The sequence below is a fragment of the Lissotriton helveticus genome, chromosome 10 (genome assembly GCF_964261635.1).
Source record: "Lissotriton helveticus chromosome 10, aLisHel1.1, whole genome shotgun sequence".
NCBI lineage: Eukaryota > Metazoa > Chordata > Amphibia > Caudata > Salamandridae > Lissotriton > Lissotriton helveticus.
In genome coordinates, this window is record NC_136071.1 from 858,430,315 (window position 1) to 858,455,279 (window position 24,965).

Genomic DNA, 24,965 nt, shown 5'->3' on the forward strand with positions numbered 1-24,965 from the left:
CTGAGAGTTGATGGGAGGAGAAAGTGACAGGAAATGGATGAGTAAGGAGGGTTCAAAAACACGGGCGTTAGCAAGAATAGGTAACAATCGAGATAGCGGAAGTAAGGAGAACGAAGATGGAGTAGCAGGTAGGCGGGGGAGACACGGAGAGGGAGCATGTGTAGAGAAAGGTTTAAGCGTTAAGGTGAACCATCAAGCCGATTGAAATAGCGAAGGGGCAGAGGAAATGTGGACACTGTTGCATTGAAACGGGAGGAAGATTTAGTTGAGAGAGTGTGAGAAAGGAAGTGGAGAAACAGAGGCTTCATCTTGAGGGCGGGGAGAATGTGCTAACGACGGGTTGGAAAAGGAGGGAATGTAATGGAAAATATAGAGGGAGGGGTGAGTGCAGGTATCGAAGGATTCAGGTTTACTTGATTTGAAAGGAGTCAGATAGCTTAGGGTAGGCAATGGAAGAAATGTGTGTTTCGTGAAATTAAAATGTTTAATAATGAGTATACACATTGCTGAATTACTGAAAAACATGTTTTATCGTTGTTACAGTTACCCCTGACGAAGGACCCCAGTGGTCTGAAATGCATTGGGTTAAATAAACTGCGTTTTAATGAACTTTGCCTCAGTACGTGTTATTGGAGAAAGGTTCGGATGGCCGGCCGTAACATGAGAAACTTTGAAAATTGCACAATCTTGCAGGAGGAGTAAAATGATTTAAGAATATGAAAATGAATGAAGAAAATCTGTTGAAAAATGAAGAGTGAAAAGACAGTTGGTTAAACATTACGGCAAATGCGAAATAAAGAAAAAAGCTGTTGCCACTGAGTTTGGGGCAAAGATAGCCCCGAACGTTGATGTAGTTTTATGGTTCATCATTGGCCACCTCATCCCACCCTGCTAGGATGGTACTACCAAGGCAGACTGAACCTAATGATTGTAGATGGAGTTCTACAGATATAGAAATCTTCTGAATAATACTTTGGGGATCCAGTTATACTCTAAAAATACCTTAAGATCACCTTTATTGGGTGGTATCTTAGTTACAGATAAAAATACTATAAAGTACAATTAAGGAATGCTACTGGGTACAATGTCCCTGGCATCCCTATGGTTTGCCAACATGTTTCTGTTTCTTTTCAGCCATACATTGGTCTCGGGCATTCCTCAGGGTTCTAGAAGGATCCCCTTCCAGGAAAAACCTTGCTGCATCCTTTGGTGATTAGGAGTCCATATGTGGCAAAAACCTTTTCCAACTTGGGTTTCACGTGTTCAAATGCCATGGGTGATATTATTCTGACCACAGGAATTTTGGAATGATGTGTGCCTCTCATCCAGAAGGCTTCCCAAGTTCGCACTGACTTTGGGCCACAGCTGTACACCATGTTTATGGGAGCGGGACGTTCAGCTTCACTAGTTAGCTGATTAGCGTAGCATTCGATCACCATGGTTGAACAACTTGGTCTATACGCTAGAACTATACTTCCGTGAAATGTTGCGCTTTTGTCTTCACCACTCCCTGATGTCCCAGGGTCACTAGCAGATTCTGCGGGGTCTTGGGCCCTACATGCCTATGTCCTCAGAGAACTACACAATCTCCTGTAGATTTGAGTTTGTTTCATACTTGCCATAGCTGGTACAATGTTCCCTGTGCCCATGGATCTAGCGCTTTTACCCTGTGCAGAAATATCTTACAGGTGTGCTGACTCACGACTTCCTTTGCCTTTTGTAGGCATTAGTCTTGGAGGGTTTCAATGTTTGAGCATTTAGTGAATATTTGTTTCTGTATTTTTGTATATTATTGTGAGGTTCAAATCATAGAAACTTCTTAGGTTGGGTGTCCCCGGTTTCCAGTAATGACTCATTGAGTGTCCCTGGCTTTTGTAAAGATCCAGTGGGGGTACATAAAAGTCAAATGTTGAAGAATTGCTGGTGTATAATGTGATAATTATGAATGAAGTTACAGTCTGATCCCACGGCTGCTCCCAGGCCTCTCTTGCCAGTATGACCCCTATCCCACATTCCGAATTACTTCTCCTCTTAGCTTCTGAGCAAAACTTTCTAAGTTTTCATCACCCATGAGTTGTCTTGTGAACTTCCTGATTATTAGCCCACCGCGTGCAGAGTTTCTTGATTTGCCTATGCCCTCGCATAGCATTATCTTGCGACCTGGTGCCGGTTATTCTAAGAGGATTTTGCATGTGATTGCCTACCTTGCCTTAGCTCTTTCTCATGAATACTCTGAAACTGGTCCACACTGGTAATTTACATGCATTTTGTGTTCAAGTGTGTAGCTTGCTTAGCTTTTCCTCGCTAGTGACTCACTGCGCATAGCAATGGAGAAAAAAATACTTGAGAAAGTCATGATTTTCATGGATAAAAACCTCTCACACCAGTGCCTAATTTGAGCCAGTGGTCCCGGTGCTCGGCACCAGTACTTAATTTTCAACACCGCTGCTTGTGACAGTCTGCCCAAGGTGGAGCTTTCGGGCCAATTTAGAGATGAACACAACAACAGTTAGTCATTTTTTATGTACATTGAATTTATCATTATTACCTGCCATCCAAGCCATTCTTATAGCTTTGGATCTCTGAAATAGTCCGAACTGTCACACTTTTAGGAGTGTGATGGTTAGTAGTTGTACTGTTACCATCACGGGCAGTGCTGGCAGGGTCAAACTGTAGTGCAAGCTGCAGTGGCATCCTGACGAGAGCCCTGGCACTTAATTTTTTTTTACAAATTAAGCACTGGCCGACTCACCCAAATTATGGGTCCTCAATTCGTTTCCTCTGCTTTTACTAACAATAATGTGAGATCTGTGGGGAAAAAGTGACATACTGTTGTTCACCCTTAACTACAGAGCTTCAGGGCGAGGAACATTCACCCACATACATCCAACACCCGGAAAGCCCCAAAGAGCATCTTAGGTCCACAGTTACTAAAGTTTGTTTGGGCAAGCGTGCGCCCTAACACAATATAACGCAAATGCCCTTCAAGACCTAAGTAAATGAAGACCCTATTGGCACTGCTATTCCTCCCCCATTGTCTGGCTCAGGTCCCCTGTTATGTTGCGGGGTCTTTTACCCCTGTTCATCCACCTACCTTTCTGTCAGTACCCCCCACTTTCCTGCATCGCGTGTGTACCGTACATAACTAGGATAGCAGACATGCACGCACCACAAAGCCCTCCCCCCCTCCCACCCACCAATCTATTCATTTGGTGCCTGCAGAGGCGAAATGTACAATACACATGGTGCAAAATAAAACACATTTCAAAGCCCTGCTGTCTAGAGGCAAGGCATTAAACCCCAAGGCCTACACACACAAATAAGCTAAGAAACGGAAAAGTCCCAGCCGTGTTTATTCCTAGTTCTGCGTCGTTAGTTTTTATTTGCTGTTTTCTCTGTTTGTCTGACTCTCCTTGGGTTAAAGTGCGCCCTGTCTGACTTTCCCAGCCGTAATTGTGTGCAATGCATCCCCGGGACAATCCTGGTGCACCGAGATGAAGGCCCAGCCATGCCACAAGCAGGCAGGAACAGCTCGCTTATGTGGGGCAATAAAAAGACAGAAGGCTGGCGCTCCAGCAGAGAACAGACAGGATGTGGCAAATTATAGGGTTCTCTACAAGCGTTTCTCCCCTCAAGAAATGCTCTCTGTGGTGCGTGGAAGCCCTCTGGGTGTGTAAGCCTTCTCACAATCACCACGGCATGTTTACTTCCTGCCCTGAAACGTGCTTTTTTTTCTTTTTTTACAATACACCCTAACCTTTTAGGCTGCTAGACTCGTAAATACAATACTATTTGTTTTGCCCTCGAAAGGGAGCTTTCACTTTCCCATCAGCCCTTAAATGTAGATATTTCTTGCAGATTTCCCTCCTCGTAGCATGCACCCGGCAGTTCTGGAGGAGCCGGGGAGCTGTGAAACTATGCACTACCACGACCTGCTGTCCTTACATGCAGGGTTGGATTGGGATTAAAAATCGTCCCGGGCACGCAAAAAAAAGTGCCCCACATTTGCATATTGCATTTTCGCAAAACACTGCTTCGGCAAAGTTTTATAAAAAAGTAGGGGAGTGTGGGGGTCTATGACAGAGGCATGTTTTCTTAACTGTACTTAGATAAAACAAAAAATACATAGATTAATTCACCCTGGTGAAACACACATGAAAACAAGTGAGGCCACTTTTGCTCAGGCCCCCTGCCCTGGCTTATTACCTCTACGTCCCTCGTCCTCGACCCAGTCATCACTCATGAGGTATTCCACACGACAGGAAACAAAACAGGAAACGCTTTCTGACTCCACCCACCCTCCTGTCAGGTGCTATAATACACCTCACCACCAGAAGCAAATCCTGATGTACCAAGCACCAAAGGCCTGGAAAGGGAGGGCGGGCGGGTCGTATGACTGGGTCGAGGACGAGTAGGACTAAGAGTAATGGGGATTACCGTACGTAATCATAGCAATATGCATATATTAATGGGCCGGCCCAGCGAGAGAAAGGGAGTGACACCTCTGCCTGTTGATAAAACGGAGGTACTGGACGCCCATCTGCCTCCAGAAAGGCCACTCAGGCACCCACTGGGCTGCTGGCTGCATCCGAACAATACAGACACCGCCCAAATTGGGCCCCCCTAGACTGCCCAAACAAGCAGCACACAGCTGGAACTCGAATACCGGCCCCTCGGCCATTGCCCGAGTGCCCGCCTTACTAATCCGACCCTGCTTACATGTTACACCAAGTACAGTGCACACAGCCTTATTGCTTTTGCACTCAATCGTAAATATGCTGTCGCTGTTGACTTAACAGGAGTCAACATCTTGCGAGTCACAGGGCTTAATGATTACCCCATGGGGCCTGAAGCAAGTACCTGTCGATGGCACAACCGGTTTCAGCAAACACGTTTACATGTTCTACACACAATACCAATACATACAACTCTTGCCATGCCTGGTCAGTGCCCTCCTGCTAGACACAGGCCAGTGTTGGTGTGACCACCCAAATTCCACGAGTGATAAGGGATGAAGTACTCCATGCCGTACATTATAAGGATATTGCAAGTCACCAAGGAATTCCATAACCATCTACCGAGTTCCTTTATAAGGTTATGGAACTCCGAGGTGACTTTCATTATCCTTATGTATGCCAGGGAGTACTTTATCCCATATAATACACAGTCACACCATCACCTTTACCACAAACCACTTAAAGCCTTGGTTCGTAGCTCTTTCATTTGAAAGAGCAAGCATGTTTGCATGCATGAAGAATAAAATTAAAACCTCTAGTGTAAAATTACATATCAAAAACCTGCTAGATATTTGTGGCAAATAAATATTAGAAAGAGTTCAATACAAGTCAGTTTAAAAAAAAAGCTGCAGTAGTTCGGAATGTGTAGAAACATACAGAAATATCCTAGATTTTCTCTCAATCTATTTAGTGCAAAAATAAACATATTCTCTCTGCTTGTCATTGTAAGCTATGAAAATAGAGCTAAGGAAAGAAAAGCAATGTTCAGTTTTTCGTTGCTTTAAACAGCTGCTTCAATTCTGCTCCATGACCTTATCTGCCCTTCATCTCAGCTGCTACCTCTAGCAGGAGGCATTGTGACATCAGAACTCGACTGTTCTACTATAATAGTTGAGTTCGGACGTTTTTCCTTATATTCGGCAACTGGCTGCATCATTAGTCGCCGATTATAAAGAAATTAGAGACATGCATTTATACAGGGATCATACATCCCAACCCTCCCGATTCAGGAAGGAGACTTCCGTTTTCAAGTCTAGTCTCCCGCCTCCCAATTCTTGCATACAAAAACCCAATTCCTCAGTGGGCTTCTTCCGATAGGGACTGGTCTTGTGTGACTTGGAGTATGAACTGCCAGGAACCTGCTCCTGCAGGGTAGTGCACAATTGTTTGTCACACTCTGCCTGCCATATCGCTTCTCTGCATTCCTGACAGGTAAGAAAAAAAACGTATATTTGCATTTCTAATATCCGACCCCCAGCAACAGCACACTTGCAAGTCCCATACATGACAATAGACCTGATTCAGACCTCGATAGAAGTCAACGGGAGAAATACATTCTTCTGATTATTTTAAAATCTCCCACTTTTCTATTCAGCAATGTTGGCATGTATGAGGGATTACAGAATTATATATATTATAATACCATATCTTAATCCACAGAAGGGCCAATTCTAGGGCAGGGCCACTGTAATTATGCAAATGATCTGCATTTTCTGAATAGTTATTGATTTGTCATATTTGCCACATCCATCATCTGGTGCATAATCTGCAGATTTTAACTGACAAAATGGTTATGGCTCAAATGGTTCAAAAGTTACTAGTACTTACTTCAGCCTTTAATGCCATTATGGGAGGAGGTGAGATTCCGGGGTCATGGAAAGGTGCCAAAATCATCCCAATATACAAGAAAGGCGATAAGGGGTTCCCGGAAAATTATATGCCAATTAGCCTCATAGATGTCTCCCAGAAAATCTTTGGTAAAGTTGTCCTAGCCAGAATTCATCTATGGATTGAGGAACATAACATCCTTTCCGATCTTCAGGCAGGCTTCAGGATGTCCACGAGCACAACTGATCAGGTGTTCAGATTTCTGATGTTAGTCTCAAAAGAAGTTACCATCGCTAGAGGCCACCTGTATATTGTGTTTGTGGACTTTAAGACTGCTTTTGATTCCATTAGTCTATCCACCCTGTGGTCTGTTCTGAGAGATATGGGCCTACCCTCATATTTAGTTGACATCTTGCCAGAGTTAGATGGAACAGTGATGGTGGCCTAACCGGAAAGATCCCGATCCAAAAAGGTGTCAGACAAGGGTGTGTCTTAACCCCCACCCTATTTTCACTCTTTATTAATGGGATTATAGGTGATCTCTTCAACCTTGGTGGTGATCCTCCTAAAATGGCGGGTAGGGCGGTACCCTGCTTGCTCTTTGCGGATGATACACTCCTAATGGCTAGAACCCCAAGGGGAATTCAGAATCTACTAATCTACTAAGTAGTTTCGAAAGGGCTTGTCGAGCTCGGGGACTGACGATTAATTGTAAGAAAACCAAGTATATGGTGTTTAATCCATATAAACATGATAAGGGGAAATTAATGTTGGATTCACAAGTCCTAGAGCGGGTTAAGGTGTTCGATTATCTTGGGGTCCGTATCAGTGAGAATCTAGCATGGTCTTATCAAATTGAAAAGAGTACCATTTGCCTCCAACATATAGATAGTGCGATTGCCAAGAGATCCAGAACATCCCCGTTTAGACCCATTTCGCCGTTACTTAAGTTGCACAGGGCCAAGGGCCTGGGAGCGGCACTATATGGAGCGGAGCTGTGGGGTCCCGAAAATCTACAGGAATTGAATCTCAATGAGAATAAATTCATCAGGGCCATTCTGAATCTGCCAAAGAATACTCCCTTGTTACCATTGAGATTGGACCTGGGGCTCAGATCGATTGGCCACTATGCAATCCTTAGAGCCCTGATTTTTTGGATCAGGATCTGGGATAGTAATACACAAGTTCCCATAAAGGAAGCCTTGATAGAGCTGATTGCTCTTCACAAACAATCAGGGCGTATAAAATGGCTAAATTTGATCAGGGATTGGTTATTCAGATTAAATCTGGCTTCCTATGGGAGGATCCTGGCTCGATTAAAAGCAGTATGGTTCCTACATTAAAACAACGGTACTGGGAATTCCAAGATCGATCTAGTCTTGAGTGCAATGTACATGGCTCCTTGACATCTAGCTTTTTAAATGTGAAGGCTTGTTACGATTTTGAGGTATGTTTGGATGATATTGAGCCGCCCCAAGCTAGAGTATTGTTTCTCCAATTTAGATATGGGACTTTGCCCCTTAATAGTTGGAGATCAAAATGGAGAAACCCTGGCTTGACTTCACTATGCCCTGCATGCCTTTCTGCACCTGAGTCCAACATACATTTTCTTTTTCATTGCCATGCATACGATGACCATAGGAGATAATGGATTGTAGTAGGCCAGCCGAGGCATTTAGAATATTTTCATCTAACACCACGAGGTGGTTGGCTTTTGCTTTTTCCAAATATTTGTTATTTGCTTGGTGGAGGAGATCCAAGATAATCAAATCTGCCCTGGGGAGTAGATTATGATCTCAATATTGTTTATATAAGCCTGTATTGACGCTGATGTATTGTAACTGTTTCTTTGAATCTGACTATGCCCATATAAGAACACATTGATGAATTATGACTGTTATTTGGTTCGTTCATAATTAAGTTTGCTGCTAAAGGGTCTTGGGATGAAATGTTTTTAACTAGTATTTTTAAATTGTTTTATGAAAAGTTCGAATTATCTTAAATTGTATTACTTGTTGCAATGATCAAGTGATTGATCGAATAGAATATTCTTCTTCTACTAGTGACCCATGTTGCGCAGTGGAAGAAGCTTCGCAAAGTTGCTATATTTGGTTAAACTGGGACAAATGAAGTGCCACCTATGCCTAGACAGTGTATACAAGAGTAAAAGGGACAACATAATGACTGCATTACACTGCATAATTTGCCTTTTCTTGCGGCACCTTTTGTTGGTTTATTTTTACTAAGCAAAACATATATGCTTCCTTCCACAAAATCATTTTTCCATTCAGAAAACTGCTAAATTTTGACTATTTTTATGGTTCCATCCAGGGAAATCCGCAAAACCTGAATACATTTACAATCCCCAAAATGTGGAAAAAGAGGAGGTAAATTAGGTCTGGATACCGTTTGTGTAAAATACATTTGTAAAAGGTCAAGCGCAAAGTCCTCCAAACATAAAAAAGGGCCTCAGCACTGGAAGGGGATGGCGGGGGCAGGTGGGCGGGGGGTAAAGCCTTCTAAGGTAAGGGGCTAAATACAAGGTGGTTAAATATTTTGTTTACATGAGGGATCTATTAACACCTTGCGTGCGGCGCCGATTCTCCCCCGGTGCTGAACATTCCATTCGCGGGTGTGGTCGTGACGGAACCATTCCGTCATCCGCACAGCTCAACCGTGAGGCATGACGGAATGGTTCCGTCACAAGCATCGAAGGGGTTAAGGAATATTATACCACTTCCAGTGAATACAACTGCATGGCTGGTGTTATATGATGACACAATTCTGGCATTGAAGTGACTCTTAGACCGTAAATTAGTTTTGCAGACAAGGCTTATGCATCCTTTGTCTTGCTGGTAAATACTTGAAAGGAAACCTATTGTTTATAAATGTATGCACTTACTTTGAAGACAAAGAAATGGCGCAGCGAGGCGCTGCAAGCAATTTAGCTGCAGTGCGTCATTTAAAAAATGCAGGGATGCGCCGTATTTACAAAAATATGGTGCACCCCTGTGTTTTCCCTTGCACTGGCACTAAAAAAAGCTGCCTAGCAACAACACATAAACTCTTGTGCCACAGTGCAAGGGTGTTTGTATTGCAGGGACGATGGTTTATGTGCAGGAAGGGACACCTTCCTGCACATAAACAATCTTTAAAGGTGATTTGCTCCTTCTATGTGTGCTGCAGCATGCAGCACACATAGAAAGAGCAAAAACGAGAAGAAATAAACAAATTTCTCCTTGTTGTGCCAATCTAACAGCTGCTAATCAGTGGCGTACAAATCCTTCTAAATCTGGGGCAGCGTTAAAAAGCAATGGGTGTTGCGGTGGAACAGCCACAGCAACACCCATTTCACGCAGATACCTGCGTGAAAGGGTACAATATTTACAAAGTGGAGGTAAGCCATGCAAAGTGGCTTAACTCCATTTTGTAAATATAGTGCAGGGCATTGCGCCACTGGGGAATCCTGAAAAGTGCCGCTCCAGTGGTGCAATGCCTGTGTAAATATGCCCCCAGGGGCCATTTAAAACCTGCGTGGAAGGGTACGATATTTACAAAGTGAAGTTAAGCCACACAAGGTGGCTTAACACCGCCATGTAAATATGAAGCAGGGCATTGCACCACCGGGGAATCCTAAAAAGTGCCGCTCCAGTGGTGCAAAGCGCTTGTAAATATGTTCACAGGGGCCATTTAACAGAATACGGTGTGCTGTTGTTGTTTACGACGGGCGCACCTTTCAAAAGGTGTGCCCTGCACAAACAAAGAGAGTGTGCCATATTAGCTTGAATGCATTGCCCCCAGGGCAGCCGTGAAGTTGTGGTGCCCTGTGGGCAGTGCATTCAAGTGAAATACGGAGTGTCTTTGAAGTAGTCGCTCCGTGTTTCACTGTGCAGGCGGCACCTGTCTGCACTTTTAAGTGGAATTAGAGATCCCTCTGCAGGCGGGTGCAATGAGTGACAGCACCCGCTGCAAGGGGATATCTGGGGGCGGGATCCAAAAACCCCCTTTTCCCCTTCCAGAGGGTTGCTATCAGGGGAGCACTTAGAGTGCACCACCTGTTTAGGTGGCGCACTGTCAGTTAGCCTCCTGACAGCTTCTTTGCCTCTGCGCCCGCGTCTATAATACGGCACAGGTACAGAAGCAAAGGGACTTCCTCATTTACATGGGGCCACTTCCCCATGCAAATGAGGGATCACTCTCTGGTGATAGCGCTGGTGCTATATTTGTGTAGGTTATATCTATAATTTGAAACTATTGAAATTCCCCGTTATAGTTAGTTCAGCTAACTATAACTCGCGCGCCCGCAACGCACTGCTGATGACGCCACATATTACATCACTCATGACATGGTCAGTGACATCACTCATGACATCATTGATGACATCTCAAATGACATCATCCTTCTGATAGAGTGGCAGACCTCCTCTCACCCTAATATAACCTTTGATACACACACTCAAAAATAGAAACTAACATTTTCAAAACAATGGACATACCAATACCACTTACAACACACCTATTTAGTAATTCCAAGATCTATACACACATCCAGTCATTCACCAACAGTCCTTTTTAGGGCTCGCTGCGAAAAGCGCGCGAAAGCGTGCTCTCGCAGAGAGAACTATAGCTGTCGGCTCAGCCGACAACGAGTGGAATGTGGATACAAGACCTGGCCGCGCGCAGCGTTGTCCCATAGGATAACGTTTGGCGCGTGCGCTTTTGCATGGCAGACAAAGCCGGATCGCGACGCGCGCCTCGTGCAATGCAGGGGGAGTCTGCAGAGGGGGGCGCGGCAGCGGCGGATTGCGACGCGCGCCTTGGGATTGGCTCGCGCGCGTGAGCTTCTACCGTAGACAGCTCACGTCGCGCGGCCCAATCCCAAGGCGCGCGTCGGAATCCGACTCTGCCAGGAACCTCTGGGCGTTCCTTAGGCTGACGGAGGGGCTGCTTCACCCTCTTCCTCTAATGCCCCTGGCCTTTGATGTGTATGGTAACTCATGCTGACTTCTCTCGAACACAAATCCGAAGCCTGCCATGTCCGCGCCTTTATTTATTTAATAACACTGGCGCTTTCAAACCCCTCCCACCTCCCAAAACAGCATGCCTGCTCCTTTATTTATTTAATAACACTTGCTGTCTGTGCGTTTTCCTTTTCCGCTAATGAAAGCCGAGCAGCGTGACCAGATACAGCAGAGTGAGCTGGGGAAGTGGGAGGCAGCGCGGCCGGGTGCGTGTGGCAAAACATTAAATGCGGGCTACAGCAGCAGGCTCTGATGGCAACACTGCCAGGTTGAGAAGCTTTGTGAGGCTCAGACCACTGATTGGTGTGAGGGCTGACAGCACCGGTCGTGCTGCTGCTGTGCGTGTGCACTCACCGGGATTCCTGCCTGTACCCAAACCCCTTAGAGACGCACGGCTACAGGACAGCAGGGAATCGGCACATGAAAGGGAATTTCTCTTTTTTTCTACTGCCGAATTAGCACGTAGGTTTAGCAATCCCGCGCGCTCATGTCCGGCAGAAAATCATAACATTAAGAAGAGATGGTGGATGTGAGCTCTGTCACTGCCTTATACACTCACTCAGCAGATGTATGCTTCGCTGGCTTTCCACATTAACGCATTCCACCTTATGTTTACGGAGATAAGTCCATTAAAGGTACAGATGAAGATTCTTGCACAGGCAGTGCTGTTTTTGTAGTGTTATTGAATGTTTATTGGCAGGTTGGTGTGTTTGTTTTGTCTCGCCTGGGAAAGGGCTGACGTAGAAAGAATCCTCCACACCCATGCCATGTCAACTTTCCCGGCAGGTTTCAAAGTGACACATTCTGAGCGTGGAGGGTTTGGTGAAGTGGCTGCGTTTACACCCATAGCATGAAGAAATACCTTGTTTTTTTAACATTTTTAATCTGATGTATAAAAAAATTAAAATCATGTTTATAATTCTGTTTCGTATATGTGGACGTGTGTACCTATATTGGTATTTGTTATTCAGCCAATTCACTGACAGACTTTACTTTTCGAGGCATTCTGTGTGGTGCCACGCGCCTCGCATGGGAGCTCACGTTGTAGCTGTCACGGAGCCTCACAGACTGTTTGACATCAGCATGTATTTGTAAAATGAAATGCGTATTGCCTGTCCACAACAAAAGTGCTGTGCTCTTCGCCTCTGCTAGTTTATGGCTGTTGCTCGGGCTGTGATTACTGCTCTTTGTTACAATCAGTTGCCCGCTGGATTGACAGCCTGCCTCCGGCATATGAACTGAGAATGGCCTGATGTTAAGAATAGAAAAGGGAGAGCCTCTGGACCAGAGGCCTTCTGAGACTGGAGGCCATCGCCCAGGGACTTGTCGAGCAGGCTTTGTGCTGGTTGTCTCTTAAGACATGGCTGAGTTGGGGGTTTTGAACAATGTCTGCAAGGTCTAACATGCCATCTGTTTTTTAATGACCACAGCAGTGTCAGGGTGGTCTAAAAAATACACTGCATGATGATGAGTGAAGATGCTTCAGTTAATCTTACAAACTGGAACATCATCTGGCTCCCATTGTATTTGGCCCTTATGTCATCACAGAAGATAGCCAACCACATGCAAAATCTTAGTCCCCGCCCTGGGGTTACTTGTGCGCCCTTCCAGTTGGGGCACGGCCAGCAGTTGAAACTGGACGGTGTCTTTAGGTATGGGCCCACAACTCATGTGCATGTATTTGATCTATTTCTGAAATGGTGCGGCCCAGCTAAAATGATTGAATGGAATACTATTCCAAACAGTTCCCCGAGTTTATGAATGAATATTCATAATCGTGAAATTAATTTGTCTCCCTAAATGAAAACACCCCTCAACCAAAATATGGAGCGTTTGACCTTAACTCTAGAAGAGCTCAAGCTGCACCTCACCACTGAGTACCATCAAGGGCTCAGTGCATCTGGGGATGTTTGTGTTCATGTGTTCATGGGATGTGGCTTGGTAGTAGTAGTTCGGTGGACTGCCCCCTATTGGTCAGGCCGTGACTGATTCGTTTATGGTTGGTCCTGTTCAGATATGGCACAGATGGATCCTACTACAGGTCAACCTCTGTAACTGAGCATTGTCTGTACCATGAGGCAACACTTTTGCCTGTCATATCCCAGCAGCCTTCCTGACAGAGAAGGCCAATTGAGGATGTGGCTTAACGGCTGGAGAGGCCGACTTAGCAGCTGGGGAACCGGGTTCGAGTCTCGGCTTCGGCTCAAACATCCTGTGATTCTGGGCAAATCACTTAATCTCCCCGTGACTAAAAAAATTAATGCGTCCGTCTGAAATGCAACTGGTGCTTGTGTAAAGCAGTTCTGGTCGAGTTCGCGCTATATAAAAAATAAAATAAGAGCCCAAACCCTGCCTTCACCACCAAAGATCTGGGCGCATTGCCAGCGGTGGTAAGTGAGGGGTCATTGCCGCCTTCGAATCTTAGATTACGTCATCGAATATCCTCCTTGCATGCTAAAGGCCAGTGAATGCCCCTTCTACGTTTTCATCTGGACCGGTTTACTTCACATTTACTTATGGTTGAACGTAAATAACGCAAAACGTTTCCTTTGAGCTGTGGCAACCGTTCAGCGGGGTAAAAATATCTGCGTTATTAGAGGAAAAAGATCGTGGCTCCGGATCGCTACTTCCCCATTTGAAGGGTCAAGGGTGAACAGAGGGATTGAAATCCTTTTGAAGGTTGAAATTCTATTTCCACTCGGCTGGAGACCTCGATATACTACATGTGCAAAACATAAACCTAATTCCTCCGAAAACGTAAGTGCCTGAGCAGCAGCCCCATTTCCAGATATCAGCTGCACCCTGGACTAGCTGCACAATAAAATCCAATAGACACTGCACATGTCGATCAAGTGCATACGGGGATCAGCTGCAGCCAAAGATACAATGTACCTTAGCGATCCACTGCAATCTTTACCATGTGATTAATGGACACCTGACACTACAATTCGAACACAACAGTGACTACACCCAAGGGGTCTACTCCACACGTCTTATCTACCCCTAACCCCACAGTGTTTGAGAAACACCCACCCTGCCCAAATTTACCATACTTCCCGTCCCAGGGAATCTACTACTTCCGCTTTTTATAACCTTCTGCGCAATTGGGATCAGCTCCCCCACACCTAATGGGGTCCATTTCCCAAAGAGGTCCAATCCAATGAATGATATCACAGTCCTACCCCAAAAGAGCCTCTTCACTCCCGCAGGAATGCAATATTTTTTCGCACTCAAGCCAGTAGGCCTCTTTCGCCACACATCCACAGATACATTGCAGCGTTTTTAGGTCTCGCCCTGGCGAAACATTAAACACTCAGTGAGGGCCGGACTGATTAGCCTGCATTGGCTCCCGATCCGGCAGAGAGTTCTGTTCAAGACACTATGTATAGCCCACCAAGCCTTCTGGGACACAGGACCCAGCATCATTCGCGACCTGGTCACCCATTACACCCCAAACCGAAGTCTTCGCTCCAGCCAGACCTTCTCGGCAGTGGTGCCAAGAATAAAAAGATCCAGATCTGGCGGAAGGACATTTACATACAATGCGTCCAAGACCTGGAACACCCTGCCACTCCATCTTAGAGCGAACCCTAACCTCACTGAATTCCGCAAGCAACTAAAGACCTTTTTGTTTGCATCTGTTTACTAACTGCCTGCCTTCCCCCATGCCTTCAGTAGGCTCTGGTTATCTTAGCGCTTGGACGCCTCCGGGCAACAATTCGCGCTCTACAAATCTACAAGTTTACAAGTTTAACAAAACAAATATACAATCTTTACATATTTATTTACAAACAACAAAATAGCCACTTGCAAATGATCTTAATGCGCCAATACAGAGTTTGCAAAAACATTCATGCAACACATTGTCATATACAATGCCAATAACTCAAACTTTAATACTGCGAGACCTATTGCATTGCAAATGCTTGTTTTTTCTGCGGTCTGATCCGCAGATCCTTAGCGGATTTTCACGTTTTAATAAAATTTCGCGTTTTGCGCATTTCTTTTACTGATTTTTTGTGCCTCGGTTCTACCGAGACACAAGATGGCTGCCAACACTTCCTGGTTTGGAGTGTTGACAGCCAATTAGCATACAGCCCATGATCGGGAGAGTGCGCGGATCCTCTGAGGCCATAGATATATAGCGTTTTTTACTTTTGTTTTTCTCAGTAACTACTGAACAGATTTATACCATTTAACAAAAAGGGATCTTTCTGAACCAAGAGCTGCCTTTTTGCCAAATTTGGTGTAATTCCCTCCAGCAGTTCGGGCTGTAGCCGTGTCTAAAGTTTCCTATGGGAAATTGCATGGGGACAACACGTTTTGGGACCCCCCATTTTTTCTCGGCCCCCGCTTGACGAATCACCCCGAAACTTTCAAGATAGGAGCGGACTGGAGTGCCCCACGAGTTTGAAATTTTTGCGACGATTCGTCAACCGGCGCCAAAGTTATTGGGTATAGAATGTTGCGAATTTCCTATGGAAAATAGGTCCTAACTATAACTACCTACTGGCGACCGCCAGTAGGTAATTACAGAATGGGCTGAACAAGTGTCTTCGGCCCTTTCTATAATACCAAAGGGCCCCGGGGGCCCGGAAAGCGGGCGCACATGCCCATTGCGCCCCTGGGGCACTTTCCATAATACCGCCCCTGGTGGCTGTCTGTAGAAATGCACCTGTACCCCTGCTTGTGGGCACGTCTGTTAAATGACAGTGGCAATACAGCCCGGTAACTCCAGAAATCATGTGCAAAGACATCTAATAATAACCAGCGGTATTGTTGCCTTTGTTGTCTACATAATCTTTCTGAGAACATCTGTAAACAAACATCAGAAGTGCAGCCCCTTTCATTGCTTCTCATAACTATAATGGCAGTGATAATAACAGTAACACCATGTGTGATAGTCATTGGGTGGAGAAGTCGCAACCTGAAAAGCAACTGAACCGCTGTACAGGCAATCACATCCACCACTAGTACACTGATCAAAAGAAATCTGCCAGGTTGGTTCATATTTCAGCCTTTGGAACTGCAAGTTTTCTGGAACACAGTGCTTTTTTAACCCACTGCTGAGGGTTGAAGAATTCCATTGCACAGGATGTCGAGGCCACACCACCAGCTCTAGAGAATTGTTACCAAAAGCCCTGTTTAGCCTATTTCCGAATACCGCGGGAGGAGATGCAGCAGGTGGAGATTTGTACGTATTTGCCAGTATATGGGCACGTGTAAGCACATAAGGTGCTGCTTTCCCGGGCATCATTCTGGACACGCATCTCACACAGAGAGGAGGTAGAAGGATTGTGGATGGCTACATCACCCTCCTGTCCTAATACATGTACACCCTCTGTATGCCCATTTCCTGTCGGAGGAAACGGGCGTTCAGAGGGTGCCGTTACGACGACAGGACAACTATTTGGGTCTTATCATGGTACCCATTTAAGATGTTTTCCCCATGTTTCCAGATTGACTTTACGGGAGGACTTTAGAAACAAGTATATAAAAGGAAATCACCGTGGAAGTATTGCTTCTGAGAACCTCTACTGTGGCAATCACAATTATTCTGCGGCATCATATTTATCTGCAGTATACTCTGTTATACAAACTATTTTAAAAAAAACACTCTAGAGGTTTTTACTAGATTCCCGTTGGCCTGGCTACCTTTGGATCGCTCCATATAGCCTTTTCCGATTGTAATAACAATTTCGGGTTCGACAAGTGACGAGTATTAGGAGCTGACAACTGGATCACTGCACTTTGGGTTTAAAACACCTTTAACCCTGAGCATTGACAAGGGATCCACACTACTCTGTGACTGTAGAGCGACGACTGAAGGTCTTTTTTGCTGGATTCATCTACTACATAAGCAAGCCTTGAGGAAGTCACGGTTGTGACGAAACGTGCGTTGGCTGTTTCTGTGTCACCAAGTCAAAGAACTGACACCTCAACTATACCATAAGGAATTGTAAAACTTGTGGCAAATACTAAGACTGTTTAAATTCTTTTTGTGCTTTTTGATGTAATAAATAATGACTTAATCATTCAATTCTATCTGATTTACGAAAATCCTTACTTGGAAAGTCTCTTCTCATTGTCAAAGGGTGCTTTTCTTGCTAAAGTAATTGTATTTATTGACTGTACCGATACTATTCAAGAGTGCCGGGGTTTAGCATCTTTTGATGATTTTACATGCATGTTGAATACATGCGAAAAGGTATTGACTGGTGACAAAGCAAATGCCCTTTAGTTATATTAATCCTTACATCCAACAAAGCTGTTTTGAACAGCGGGTTCACCTAGGCCAATTTAAGATCTCCTCGCTTTGTCACTTTAATTTGTAAAGGAGTCATTTGATTAAATATAAAACGATGGGGTGAAACTTCTGACGTTTTCAGTTATGATTCTTGATGGCAGCTGATCACTCTCATAAGTCGTTAGTTTAGATTCCAGGATAATCCAATGAATTTCATCTGATGTGGTGATGGTATACTTTGCTTCCTGATAGTTTGGACGCTAGCCAAACTGCTCACAACTGCACCCAGTTACTCTTTTAACTCACAATCTCCAATTTACTTTTCCTTATTTTGTCTCTAAACGTATTCATGTTCACTTTCATGTTCAATCTCAGAAAAGATGGAAGTATATTACTTCCCTCTAATGATCCCTCTTTTGCTTCAGTTTGCACAGTTATTACTTCTTTTAGCAATTTAAAGGTTCTGAGAGTAAGTTTACATATTATATCTATTGATTTATGACACATTTTTTTTACTTTGTGAAACTCCCTTTCCAACCGTTGCAGCTGTAGGGTAAAACATGTTTTATATTTCCTGGACTTCCCATCTCTGCTTAGTTTTGATGGTGTTAATGACTAAAGCAGATTAGTAGAGCTGAATTGTACTTCAAGGTCGATTTGTCTAATAAGATAGAAGCCAAGTTTTGTTTCACAGGAGGACAAAGTTTTGATCTAGGTTGAGATGGTGGTTGAAAAGTCCTAGATGATTTTCTGTGATTCCTGTATTTATTATTTGTTGTCACTTTTCCGAATTATATCATTACATGGGGAAAACCCCAACTGGTAATGCTGTGATCAAGCAGGGTTGTTTACACATTATTCACTTGGGTACCATTCAACAACAGCAATCCCATAGGCATTAGTAAAAAAATACCTGTCAAACAGCACAATAAATACACTTGTTAAAGAGAGTCTACTGTAATAATGAGATCTTTATCATTGTATCTGTTATAAATGGGGCTACCAGCTCTGTAGTCTCTATTCCTTTTTAGGTGTAGCCTAGCGGCAGCACGCATGCCCTGCTCGATCTGTGAGGCATGCTGTAAAGATGTATGTACTGGAAGCCCCGTCCACTCTCCGCCCACATTGGTCATTGGCTTGTGTCATTGTCCTCCGAAAATGCTGGCTTCTGGTTCGTAAATAGGCTTGTTAGTCCCTCCTGTGTGCTGCCTTGTCTTCATTTGTCTTCATTTAAATTAAAATAAAAAATGTGCATGCTGAGCGTGGCGCCCGCTTTAGAGACACTGCGCTCAGTTTAATTTGTTTTGGTTTTAACTATAATGTTGAGCGCGGCACCCGCTTCAGGGTCACTGCGCTTTGTTGCATTAAAAAAAAAAAACTTTAATAGTGAGCACAACGCCCTCTTCAGTGACACCGCGCTCTCTGTCTTTTTATTTTAACTTTATTGGTGAGCGCGGCACCCGCTTCAGGGACACCGCACTCTGCAATACAATAGATCTCGCTTTTGCAAAAGTTTGACCTATTGGTATTTTAAATGACAATGCCTTTTACTATTATAAAAGGCATTGCCATTTACAATGCCAATTGCTCAAAATCTCGCAATTGGGAGACCTACTGCATTGTACATGCTTGTTATACTTCCATTTGTATTTGGCCATATTTATTTTGAGCTCATTTTATTTGTGTTTAGCCATATTACTTTTGTGTTTCTGAAACATTAAACCTTTAACTGGTAAGTTTCCACATTTATGTAATCAAGAAGTGCATACTCACACTTGAATGACTGATGGGTGTAGGCGCTATACACAGCCATTTATAATAAATCAATAAATTCATAGAAAATATTAACAATGCAGCACAAACATGTACACCTCTGCAGCTGTTTAAGCTTCAACAGGAAACATCACTTTGTTTAACTCCGCCCTCTCGTCCTGCTAAGCTATTGGCCTGACAGTCATAACTGACAGTATGAAGAATCAGTCAAAAGAAAATCTATTTTACGATGTTTCCATGTTTTCCATCAGCATTTATCTGTAAAATTCTGTGAAAACTGAAAGCCCGAAGCCTTCATAATAGCTGGAATTTGGTAGACAGAACATATAGATTTTATGACTTTATATTGCTGTTGCATTGTATCTGGTCTAGTTTACGATTGTATGTGATTTTTAGGCGAAATAAACCAAGTTTGCTATTTTGAACTGTTTATTCTCTTGAGTTTCAATATCTTCTTGTAATGATTGCATAAACCTATCTTCTTATTTTCGACCCAAGTACTTACATCTTCAACAATATGATCTGATCTCATTGCGAGTTCAAAGAGTTATTCCTCAATTAGATAGTGGTTTGTTTAGGAACGATTATACAATTCAGCTATGCTTTTTGTGAATGGTCAGATAAGTGAACATGTGAGCACCTCCATAGCTTTAAACAGACAGATATTAAGGTATACAACTTTCAGATTTTTTCCAGAGATTATGGCTGCCTTCTACACCGTGCTTAGCTCCCTACATAGGCTAAGCAAAACATAGTTCACAGAAGGATTTGAAGTGATATGTTACCTGAAAATTCTTTCAAACATGATTGTTGGCAGTCCATACAATTAATTCTTAACTTCCTACAAGATCCAATATGGTGGAAGCCTAGGCTACTACTATTGATAAAGTGATCGGCACCAGCTGCCATGCTCTACGAAAATGAATAGCTTTACTTTAAAACATTGTATAAAGAGCTTGGTTTTTCAATTTTCACTTACAGTTAAGGACACAAAAAGTGTATACACAAATACATAAAAAAATAAGTTTAAGATTTTTGTATACCACAGTGCTTTTTTTATTTTTAAAGCAGTTAAACTGATGTTTCAGCAATTGTGGGACCTTAATTTTGGGAAACTTGTATATGCTTTTTCAGTTGATTACCTTTTATGAAGTCAATCTCAAATGTAAGTACGTACATAGCCATTTCTTCTACTATGAGGTTTTTCCATACATCCTCAGGTTTTCATTGAGAAATACCTACTTGCATTATTTATGAAATTACCTTATTTCAGCCTTTCATACCAATCACTTCTCCTGGAGCCTCTTCGCTGCTGCAGTATGCACACTGACAAGGTATTATTCAGACGCGGCTGGCCCAGGTAACAGAGGTGGGCCGGTGCGGTTGAGTGGGGAGGGGTGGGACTGAAGTGGATAGATGACGGGATAGGGAAAGTAAAACAAAAAAATTTATTAAACCACTTACTTGCCCTCGCTGCATCGCCAACTCTGCAATATGGCGAGCGCAAGGTAATTGTGTTGTATTTTTTATTTTACTTTCCCTATCCTGTCATCTGTCTACTTACCCGTCTCACCGCTGTTACCTGTGCTGGTCGCACCCAGTATTAATAGAGAATTTAAGATATTCAACATGTTCCTCATATTCCATTTCTTGAAGACGTGAAGCTCCAGCATTAGACATAGCACCCCAAACTGAACACCAGTATCTGTTTGCATAGAGCAATCGCTGATGTTTCCTGAAAAAAGTTACTATGGGGACATCAGCCAGCAAGGCTTTACAAGCTGCCTTTTCACACCATTTGACTATGTGAAATCATTATATATTGTGCTGTGCTCTGGTACCTTGAGTCTTTTGGTCACAATGGGATCATTTCACTCTTATGTTCACTTTATTTCCAAATGCCAAACTTGTGCCCCCTCTTTAAGCATGATGGAGTCATATAGCACAAAGAAATCCTGTTCTCTTCAAACAATCCTATAGCTGCAGCTAAAGGGATCTGAGACCAACCCTTTGTATGATGACAATGGATTGAGTTGAGAGACCTATATCGATTTCATTAACTAGTTTGCCGATTAAAATCAATATACAACTCTTCAAGTCCTTCTCAGTAATACTGTGTGAGCAGTGGCATACCATCTTTTTGATCATATATGTATAATACTGCGACTAACCTTATATCTCTTTTTACATCCTGGAACTGGACATGCAAAAGGCTTCTCGTCGCCGCCATTCATACACATAGAGCTGAGGATGGCCTCGGAGCTGATGGCGCTTTCTGTGGTCCAGGACTCGTCACTGTCTGATTCCTCATAGTCTACTTCCTCTTCGTCGTATTCACTTCCTGGGAAACCAATGCACAGAAGGAAAGTGAAGTTAAATCCCACCCGCTGTACTTTAACCTGTAGAACAAATCAAACAACAATGGCTGCAGAAACGCATTTCTTTCATGATTAAAAAAAGTCCTGCTCTGCATACGACTGCAGGGAGACAACAAATTTACTCTCCTTAAATAGCTCATACATCTGATGTTAATATATGGCCATGAACAGTTAACCAAACAAGCTTTAAAGACTCCATCAGGTATTGATTAACAGCTCAGCTTCAACACCTCTTGCAGAACAGGAGGGAAAAAACAGCACTAGAAAACATTGCCTTCTAATAAGCCCACAGCTGGTTATTTAGGGCCTTTCCAGTGCACAACACAATCCTGAGGAGCATAATTCTGCAGATCATAAACCGTGTAAAATCATATGTTGACAAGTCTTAATGCATTTACTAGCCCTGTGGAGGGAGCAGGAATTATAGCACAACATTAATAAGAGTTACAGCAATTAGAATTGCCAGGCTCGTTCCCTCTAGTGTGAGAAAGAGCGGCATTGTTCCGGCCGCCCTTGCGTGTTCACAGCACGCGGGGGCTTAAGGTGTTCAACACACCTGGTGCTCGTTTTCTGCATCTCATCTGAATGCATTTTAATAAATATTAATAAAACTGTCTGAATGAGAAATACACCAGGGACGCAGAAGGCCAGCTTTTGCAGCCGTTGCACAGTAAGCTCTCAGCTATGGGAGCCAACCCCACCCTGTCCCATAAAGAACAGGTCCTTGGGAGAGAAGTTTCAAATATTTGTAGAAATAACAGGAACTGTTCATCAAAAACCAGTAAAAGAAGCGGTGTGCAGCACGACATAACCGTAGGAGCACCGTGGGGCTGATTTAAACATGGTGGGACCTGCCTTGGAAGAAAAGCTCAGAGACAGCAATTTAAGGCCTGGGCAGTATAGTGGAGCTGATAACCCAACAAGAGGGTGCTAGAAGTGTTCACCCAATGAAGTGGTACCATTTTGGGTACATTTCCAGGATCCACATAATAAATGTCAATGGTGCACTGGGAATGTTGTTCCAGCACCTTAAGGTCAATAGCAGGGCGTTGCATGCAAGATCACAACCTGTGGTGCAGTGATGTGATGCTACCAAAAAGGGTGATGGACCAGTTATTCTAAAGTGGGCAGGCAGTCCTTCAGAGTTTGCCGGAAGTGGTCCTCCACCAAATAGGGATTGAACATTCTTAGAGTTTACCACAAGTGGATAACATCTGGACAGTTAATGTCATACTTGAAGGCAGCCCTCAAGGGTTGTAAAGTTTAGCCGTTTTAAGTAAAACCCCATTTTGGCAATAAATCTGTGACTGGCTTTCTTCCAAAGGCTCTGGTTGTTGGTAAGTTATTCGTTGCCGGGAAGGTAGGCAGGTCACAATGCTACAGCTAAAGATGATACTGCTGGCCTCAACAGCCGCTGCCTCAAAGGCGAGCATTTCTTTTGAGGTTAGGTGCACATTATTGGTCAAGTTGGAGCCTAATCAGCCCACCCCAGAGGAAATGTAGTCTTGTCATACGAGTAAGAAGAAATTATGTTGACTCTTCCTTCACATCTCATTTCATTTGACCAGCCAATGCAAAAAAAGTTGTACAAACATTTAGCTGGAAGTGGTTGTTCTCTGGTACTCGATTGTCACAATCAAACTATATTTTCAGGGTATTCACTCAAGATACAATTGTATGCAATTAATCTAAATCGAGGCATTCGGTTATCACGAACTCTAGCACGACCCAGCTCTCTCCTTTTTGAACAGGGAAAGCTAGTACATTTCAGACCACCTGAACTTTACTAAAACATGGCCTCGTACATACTGAGACAAGCAGGGTCCCATTAACAGCTGGTGAGGTGCAACACTTTATGTCCTAAAATGAATGCAGCAATAGCTCGACCGTACGTTAGTATTTGCCCAATGGAAGCATTGCACTAGAACAATTTATCACAAACCCATTGGTGCTGTTTCAATCCTCTGCATACAAACACAAATGTACCACAATGACTACATTTTCCCCGCCCCCAATACAATTTTCTTTTTCATTCAAGGAGGGGACGAATGTTTCAGTAAAGTCACTATAGGTCATCTAGTTTAAACTCAGGATGCAGATTTCGTTTCATCAGGAAAAAACGCCATTGCAATACTGTAGGTGAACTGTTTACATATGGCCAAGTCGACAAGGACCACAACCCATGTATATATTTTGTCAGGTTTCTTGAACAACTTAAAAAGGTGAAGATATAGTATAAAAATGCATTGAAGCCACTTTAATGAAAATTAATTGTAGTTATTAAATTAGTTATGCTCACAAGTAGGTGGCAAAATGTTAAAGTGATTACTGTGATATTCACTGTACAAATATAAATTACTGAAAGTTAAATAACATTTATAGTTTTATATTTATAGTTTGAACTGTAGTTTAGAATACCATAAGAAACCACTCGAATGACCCCTTCATTAAAAAAAATGTAACAAGAGCAGGTAAGGCCTGCTCAATTAAATATTCCAGTAATTTCTTCCACAATGCTGTCCATCAAGTTCCGTGCAACAAGCAGCCAGACTTGTGGCTTCTTCAAATCCAGTCGCTGTCTTCAGTCTGCACCAAGTACGTCTATGTGCCAAGAAATGTCTCACTTGTCTTGGACAATCAACAGTGACTTCAGCTAAGAGGTCATGCCCAAAAAAGAAAAAGAAAAGACACTGGCAAAGTCAATAGGTATTGTGTTGACTGCCAGTCTTTTGGATTTGTCAATACCCGTTTTATATTTGTTTTTTGTAAAACTGCAGTGTTGGGGGAATCTTAGCCAATGTAAACAAAATATTTTCTAAATGCAAATATGTTTTTTTGGTTTTGGAAAGGACATTGTGCCAAAGTAGTCTCGGGCACTGAAAGGAACTACTTTGTTTGCAGATGTTCTTTTTGTGAAAGAGCAAAATGCAGTCACTCACAGTGAAGTTAGCCAATAGCTGAAGTGGGCTGACCATTGCCATGTTGTATGCTTTAGCGACTGGAATCCAAATCTAAATGCCACAACAAAAGACCAATTGATGAAGAAGGCCGTTGAAAGCCTTTATAAGTAAGTATATATGTTTATATGTATAATTTTTAGTAAAACTAAAAGGCCATGCTATCACCAGACCTAACCTCTTATTGAAACTCGCTGTCCATACCCTTTTTTTGCTTGTACAAGGATATGTCCAAATTACACAAG

General features: G+C 43.3%; 1 protein-coding gene across 3 annotated transcripts in view; it reads right to left on the reverse strand.

The window, feature by feature from the left end:
* The window catches only part of JAZF1 (JAZF zinc finger 1), a 689,301-nt gene that overhangs the window by 61,724 nt on the left and 602,612 nt on the right, over window positions 1-24,965 (reverse strand). For all 3 annotated transcript variants that reach the window (XM_078663493.1, XM_078663495.1, XM_078663494.1), the window contains one exon: window positions 21,557-21,726. In XM_078663493.1, coding sequence (XP_078519619.1) covers window positions 21,557-21,726 — 170 coding nt within the window. The remainder of the gene's footprint in view (window positions 1-21,556; window positions 21,727-24,965) is intronic.